Source organism: Colobus angolensis, unplaced genomic scaffold (assembly GCF_000951035.1).
Source record: "Colobus angolensis palliatus isolate OR3802 unplaced genomic scaffold, Cang.pa_1.0 Scaffold625, whole genome shotgun sequence".
NCBI classification, from domain to species: Eukaryota; Metazoa; Chordata; class Mammalia; order Primates; family Cercopithecidae; genus Colobus; species Colobus angolensis.
In genome coordinates this window covers 219,783-227,815 of record NW_012119877.1, presented here as the reverse complement: position 1 = coordinate 227,815, position 8,033 = coordinate 219,783, and the positions used below count along the sequence as shown (strand labels likewise).

The 8,033-nt window shown below is 35.1% G+C and overlaps 1 protein-coding gene across 1 annotated transcript; it reads right to left on the bottom strand.

Annotated features, from left to right (window-relative positions):
• Window positions 1-3,337: 3,337 nt before the first annotated feature.
• Window positions 3,338-4,279, bottom strand: LOC105527471 (olfactory receptor 4K13-like). The gene has a single exon (XM_011963797.1). It carries the CDS (start codon window positions 4,277-4,279, stop codon window positions 3,338-3,340), a length of 942 nt encoding a protein of 313 aa, XP_011819187.1.
• Window positions 4,280-8,033: the final 3,754 nt, after the last annotated feature.

Here is an 8,033-nt window from a genome sequence, read left to right as displayed (position 1 = left end):
GTGGGAGTTGGAGACTGGAGCTGTTCCTATTCGGCCATCTTGCTCCGCCCCCTGTTTTATTTTTAATCAATATATGTATTATAATTTGTTATCAGCCTTGCTATTTAAACCTGCCACGTTTGGCTGACTAGTGGCTTCTTCAAAGACATGTAGAATCAGTGAAATTCTGAATATACATTGATTATCCTTTTTGCTTCCAGTAAAATTTCACGGCAATAATTTGCAGATTTGTAAAAAAGAAGGAGACAGGAAATAGATACATAAGATGAAGGCTGGTGATAAACACCAAGAAGGAGTTATTAAAACAAACATACCTGCTTCCCCTAGAGGTGAGAGCAAGGACTAATTATCTCATTGTTAAAGCAGACAGTGAATTCATCAAATACATTAGCCCTTTGAACTTCTCTAGAATGGGCTTTCTTTGGAAGTCCTAACTCATAATTTGGGTGTTTTTGGGCAAACTCATGTTTGGAAAATAAAACCATCATAGATGACACTTAAAGCAATTTAAATTATTTTCATTTGATTACATGAATCTGAACATTTATAATTAATGTGATGATTAAATGTTTTTATTAAAGTAAATCAAAGTAAACAAAGTCTACACTGAGCAAGGCTCATGGAGAAATTCGTAGGACATTGACTAATTCTTAACACAGATAATCTCCTTTTACTAAATATTGGACTGTAGAGAGAGAAAGAGTGGTGGTGAGACTTTCACTATTCTTAATGACCTTTATTGGTTAATGTAGTCAATAAATTAGAAGAGTTTAGCAATCCGCCATTAAGAAATTTTAGAATTTCATTAAATCCTTTATAATTATGTAGAACTTCATAGTAACCCAACGATATTAGAGAAAGATCACAGAATGCGACTCTAGTATAACTTTATGGTACAACAATGTAATTGAGTAACAAAATTATAAAGGTTAACTAACAATGCATGATTAGAGATGAGTTTATTGCTAGAATAAATGTGTTCTGTATCTGTTTTATATGTAACCCCTCCATGATTTTCAGCAATTATAACTTTCTTGAAAAGATTGTATAGAGAGGATGATAAATATATGATAAAGGTGGTGCCACATTCATTTCCAAAATTCACAGCAGACATTGCTGGTGGATTTCTGACTCATTTTGACTGAGCCTGTATATTCTTTTTTTTTTAATTTAGTACCCCACCAAGCCATTAGCAGCCAATGAGAATTGCATAAAAAATAAAATCTTTTTAAAAATCCTGTGCAAGGTTATATATGCTACAGTTTATCATTGCATTACTATTTGAGGAGGTGTTTGTAGAAAAAGAAAGGATTTTTAAATACAAAAGTTATAAAGACAGCATGCATACAAATTGTATGCCCAGAGTTGATTAAGCCAATTGGCGAACTTGGAGTACATAGAATTTTCCAGAATAAGACTGTAATTTTTAAAACACATGGTCTTGTTTTTTAAAAAGACACTGGGCTTGTGTGTTCTGTTGTCATCCTTTCTATAAAATCTCAGCCTCGACCTTGCTCCCTTTAATTTATCAGCCTCTTTCATGAAGCCTACCTTGTATAAGCTCTTTGTCTCTCCACAATACCTATCTAGACTGGTTCTTCTGCTGGAATGCTCTTTCCCTTCACAAATGACTAATTCTGAAGTTTTCTTAATGCCTTGGCTTAACTGTCCCCTCCTTAGAGGGGTTTTCTAAGACCACCATGCCTAACATAAATACCTCCCCACAACCTTGTTATTTCTCTCTAAGGCAGGGACCAAATACATATCATTAACAATGTAGAATGTACTGCTTGGAAAAGAGTATGGTACTTAGTAAATATAAAAAAGATTGTTTCACAGGCTGGGCACGGTGGCTCACACCTGTAATCCCAGCACTTTGGGAGACTGAGGCGGGCAGATCATGAGGTCGGGAGTTTGAGACCAGCCTGGCTAACATAAATACCTCCCCACAACCTTGTTATTTCTCTCTAAGGCAGGGACCAAATACATATCATTAACAATGTAGAATGTACTGCTTGGAAAAGAGTATGGTACTTAGTAAATATAAAAAAGATTGTTTCACAGGCTGGGCACGGTGGCTCACACCTGTAATCCCAGCACTTTGGGAGACTGAGGCGGGCAGATCATGAGGTCGGGAGTTTGAGACCAGCCTGGCTAACATAGTGAAACCCCGGCTCTACTAAAACTACAGAAATTAGCCGGGCATGGTGGTCAGCGTGCCTGTCGTCCCAGCTACTTGGGAGGCTGAGGCAGGAGAGTTGCTTGAACCTGGGAGGCAGAGGTTGTGCTGAGCTGAGATCGTGCCACTGCACTCCAGCCTGGGCAACAGAGCAAAACTCCGTCTAAAAAACACTGACAAATCCATGTTGTTTGGTATAGGAAGCTATAATAACAAGCACATGGTTTTAAGATTTCTTTTTCTTTCTTCTTCTTCTTCTTTTTTTTTTTTTTCTTTTGAGACAGAGTCTTTCTCTTTGCTCTGTTGCCCCGGGATCTCAGCTCACTGCAAGCTCCACCTCCCGGGTTCACGCCATTCTCCTGCCTCAGCCTCCTGAGTAGCTGGGGCTACAGGCGCCTGACACCACGCCTGGCTAATTTTTTTGTGTTTTTAGTAGAGACGAGGTTTCACCATGTTAGCCAGGATGGTCTCGATCTCCTGACTTCGTGATCCGCCCGCCTTGGCCTCCCAAAGTGCTGGGATTATAGGCGTGAGCCACGGTGCCCAGCCGGTTTTAATATTTCAATTGATGTAGAATTCTTACAAAACTATTTGGGTACCCAAAGAAATGTTTGAATTTTTTATTTCTAAACAAATTTTTATAGTCTAGTAAGGATTATTAGCCTATTGCGAACACGGAGTATAAAGAATATTCTGAAAATCCTAATTCAATTTCTGACTCCATGGAGAAGCCTTCATAAGACAGACATATATTTATAGACATTTTTCACATACTTTAAGTTAAAAAACCTTAACAACTAAAAATTTATATTAAATACCATCTTGTGTGTTTTCTTACTGGTTTCTTATTTTACGTCTTAATTCACTGGAACATTATAACATTTTTATAAGAAGACATTATGTTTATATATTTTGAAGATTTGAAGACAAGGAGGAGTATAACAAATGCATGTTGCTTTAGGCATTATATATGTGTTACAAACATTTTCCATTAGAAATCTTAAATTTAAAAAGTCTTAATAATTCCAGGAATTTGGAAGGGATATAATTGATATTATTTAATATTTTTCTTTAAATTATTTGAATAAATATTTAAGACTTACACTCCCAGATAGCAGAAAACACACACACACAAAATCAGATATTAACAAACAATACTTAAGGATTCAGCCAAGAACCAATATGTTGTTTGTTTAGTCTCTTAATGGCTGCCTTCATTTCCTGATTCCTCAGAGTATCAATAATTGGATTAAGGAATGGGGTGATTATGGAATAAAACACAGAAAGAAACTTATCTGCAGAAAAACTGTTGAACAGAAAAGCATAGATGAAGATAGCTGGACCAAAAAACAGAGTTACTACAGTGATGTGAGCAGATAGTGTGGACACAGCCTTGGAGGATGCACTGGAGGAGTGCTGCCAGATGGTGACCAAAATGATGATGTAGGAAATGAGCAACAGAATAAAGCAGAACAGGGACAGGAACCCACTGTCTGCAATCACCAAGAGCTCCAGAGTATAGGTTTCAGTGCAGGCAAGCTTGATGACCAGGGGGAGGTCACAAAAAATGTTGTCCACAACATTGGGACCACAGAAAGGTAAACCCATGGTAAAAGCCATTTGGCTTGTGGTATGTATGAAGCCAGTTGTCCATGAGAATAACAGAAACACAGTGAGCACTCTGTGGTTCATGATGGTCTTGTAGTGCAAGGGTTTGCATATGGCAACATACCTGTCGATGGCCATAGCTATCAGGAGAGACATTTCTCTACCCCCAAAGAAGTGCATAAAAAACATTTGGGTCATGCAACCCCACAAGGATATGGCCTTACGTTTTCTAAGGAAGACTGCAATCACTTTGGGAGTCACCACAGATGAAAAACATAAGTCAAAAAATGATAAATTTGCCAGAAGGAAATACATGGGGGAGTGAAGATGGCTATTAAATATCACAGTGATCACAATGAGGAAGTTTCCCACTACGATGGCTACATACATATGAAAGAATATTGCAAAGACGAGTATTTGGATTTCTTGAGAACTAGAAAGCCTCAGTAGGATGAACTCAGAAACACTTGAGCTGTTATTGAGGGTATCCATTTATTCATTTGCACGAGTTTGTCACAGTTGTCTAAAAGAAAGGAAAACATAAAATCACAGAGACTAACCAGACAGTGAACCTAATCATTTTATGCATTTTATTATTATTTGAGAGTCAACCCTTTTGGCAATGTGACTGTTTAATATATATTCCTTGGTATTTTGTAGTTTGAGATACTTCACAGGGCCACAAAGCCGGTGGAAACTGGTGGATATGGAGCTGATCAGATCAAATTTCTCTCAGTTAATGTAAGGCAAAGTCAGTAGGAGATTTGTGTAAACTTGGTGTCCCTTCACTTTCTGCTCCCGATTAGACTATGAATGAACACAGTTTGATAGAGTTATGAGAAAGACTTTTGAAAGGCATCATGAGAGTAGAATTTTATCTTATTGTAGCTCTCAGGAAACATGCAGACACACTTGTCACATTCTCAGTATGCATTAAAAAGTCTGAGTACTATGTCATATTAAAAAATATTGCTTTTATAACAAAATGTACATTATGCTTCCCTTAAGGAAATGACAAAACACTAATTAATTACGATGTCCATATTGCTGATATAAACTTGAATCTTGAGACAGTTATATTGTTAATTGAGATTAAACTCAAATGTCAAGGGTAAATGAAGCTTTTAGACTTATACAACCCGGATTGTCTCTCAAAACTATAGAGGATCATTCTGCATATTGCCTAATTCTTCATTTTAAGTAGCTGACAAAATAAGTGTATTCCATCTGTCTGTTCTTATGTAATTGTCACAAAATTGAACTAAAAGACCATTTACATTTGATATTCCTGTTTAATATACATATTTTCACATGCAATGGGTGCATAGAAATTCCAAGATCACTGTCATTAAGGGTAGGATGTAGTGAAGTCGACCACTTTAGTGTTGTTCAGCTTTACTCCCTCAAAGAGGAGTAAAGAGTGAGGGGAATCCTTAACATCTGTTAAAGCAAATGACACCAACAAGAAAATATAGACATATTACTTGAACAGTATATTTAGAAAGTAACTATTCTCTTTGGATCTTTGTTTCCTACCAGTGATTTTTTCTAAGGTTCATTTAACCTTCACTTTTTTCAGGATGGATATAAGCCATAGATATAGCGTCACTGACTGAGGTTGACTCTGCTAAGCTAATTGAATTTTTAAAAAATAAATACTTACATTTAAACAGGTCAGCATATAATCTATGTTAACCCATTTAGTTTAGAGCTTCCCTTTAGGCTTGCTGTAGCTGTATTATCCAGTTCTTTGTTACAGGGTTTTTGCTCATTTCCAGTATTTTTCTTGTCAACAGAGTGCTATATGCAGACCTTATGAAGGAATAAAATTAGATATACGTGGTTATTTAAAATATATTTTAACCTTTAAATCACATAGCTAAAATTTAAAGAAATACAGTGTATCCAGCTAACCATAATGAAGTTCTTGATTTGTTCATCATCTTCCTTGTAGTCTGAAAACAATCATGTTCAGCTGTGGCCTCTAAATCTCCTGTGTTTCTACAAAGTATTCAAATCTGTAGATTTGCAGGAGCACATGGACCTGCAAAGACAGAGTCTCAAACTACTCAATTTCTCCATGAATTTTTAGCTAAATGAGTGCTTAAATATATGGCTATTTTTAGACTGTCTTCATAGGAATATTAAATTTCCTCAGATGTTCTGCCTCAAAAGTTTAACAAGTCTAATTATAACATCAATATAGCATGAATGGTAACATCCTATGATCTTTTATCATAGATGGAATGAAACTAAGGATGAGGCATTTTATCCTTGCAGTCCTGTTATTTATCCCTCTTTAAAAATATTTCCACCCCTAAGCAACTATGTGAATTTCTTCATATTATGCAATAATTGAAAGAATAAAATTCAATATGATCAGTGAAGCCAAAAAATTTAATCATACTAAGACCCTCGTTCTCTAAGAATGTCTTATTTGGCCTGGATTGCTAGATTACTTTCTTAACTCCAAAAACAAAATTACAAGTTTTCCTTTTTATAAACTGAATTAAAATACAATTCTTTCCAGTTAAATTTTCCCTTTTTAGCCCTTTCTTTAGTTATGATTTTGGGATTTGTGTTTTATTACTTATGGTCCTATATAATATTGTAAATGCAAATAGTGTTACAGGCATATTATGTATGTAGAGTAATTATATATAAAGATTATGTGACCCACTAGTTTACATTTGCATTTAAGAAGTAACGCCATTATGAAATCCTGGATACTTAATCTTCACCATCTAGTGATTTCATTTTCTGCTCTGGGTTTGAAAGACACAGTATTTAAATGTACTCTTTGCAAAGAAGCATAAAGGAGAAAACTAATTTGATTGGTATTACATTCCTCAGAGACTGACAGTACACAATTAATGGGGATTATTAAAATATCCCTTATGCCATTATGGAAAATGTAACAGCGTATTTTACCTCTCAAGTTAGTGACATTTTAAAGGCAACCATCAGTACTCAGGAGGGTATAGAAAGAGAACTAGAGATGAATTATGAGATTTTTGTGTGATAGTCATACATAGTATTGCTGAAATTATTTTCCACAATAAACATTGATAACTATTCTATTCATACAAAATATTAATATGTATTCTGGATTAGTAATCTTATTTTATATCAACAAATAAAATATATGCATTTATTATGTGCGTATATTTTGATATATGTATACACTGTGGAATGGCTAAATCAAGCTAATCAACATATTTATTACCTCGTATAATTATCATGTTTTAGGGTGTGGTGAGAACGCATAAAATTTACTCACTTACAAATTTTCAAGAATACAATATATTGTTGTTAACTATAGTCACCATAATGTACAGTGGAGCTCTTGAACTTATTCCTTCTATGTAACTGAAACTTTGTGCTCTTTGGCCAAAATCTCCCAAATGATCCCACAACCCAGTCTCTGGTAACCACCATTCTACTTTCTGTTTCTATGAGTTAAAATTTTAGATTCCACATATAAGTGAGATCATGTGATATTTGTCTTTCTGTGCCTGGCTTGTTTCACTTAACTTAATGTCTTCTAGGGTCATAGATGTTGTTACAAATTACAGGATTTCCTTCTTTTCTAAGCCTGAATATTGTTTTGTTGTGCATATATACCGCATTTTCTTTATCTATTCATCACTTGATAGACATTTAGGTTGTTTCTGTATCTCTGATGCTGCAAATAATTCTGCAATAAACATGGGAGTGCATACATGTCTTTGACATACTTATTTCATATCCTTTGGATGTTTGCCCAGTAATAGGATTGCTGGATCATATGGTAGTTCTAGTTTTAACATTTGTGGAACCTCCATACTGTTTTCCATGTGACTGAACCAACTTAAATCCCCAACAGCATATAAAGGTTCCCTTTTCTTCACAACCTGGCTAATACTTGTTAACTTTCATCTTTTTGATAATAGGCATTCCATCAAGCATGAGGTGGTAACTTGTGATTTTAATTTGAATTTCCTGGATGATTGATTATTTATGTGGGGCATTTTTCATATTCCTTTTGACCATTTATATGTGTTCTTTTGAAAAATGCCTATTCAAGACCTCTGCTAATTTTTTAAACAATTATGTGTTTTCTTGCTATTGAGCTGTGTGAGATTCCTACATATTTTGGATGTTAAATCCTTATTAAGTGTATACTTTGCAAATATTTTCTCCCATTTTGTAGGTTGTCTTTTTACTGTGTTAGTTGTTTCCTTGGCTGTGTGGAAGCTTCTTATTT

Excerpts from the sequence above, each read along its gene's own strand:
- LOC105527471 (XM_011963797.1), bottom strand. The coding sequence starts at position 4,279 with ATGGATACCCTCAATAACAGCTCAAGTGTTTCTGAGTTCATCCTACTG.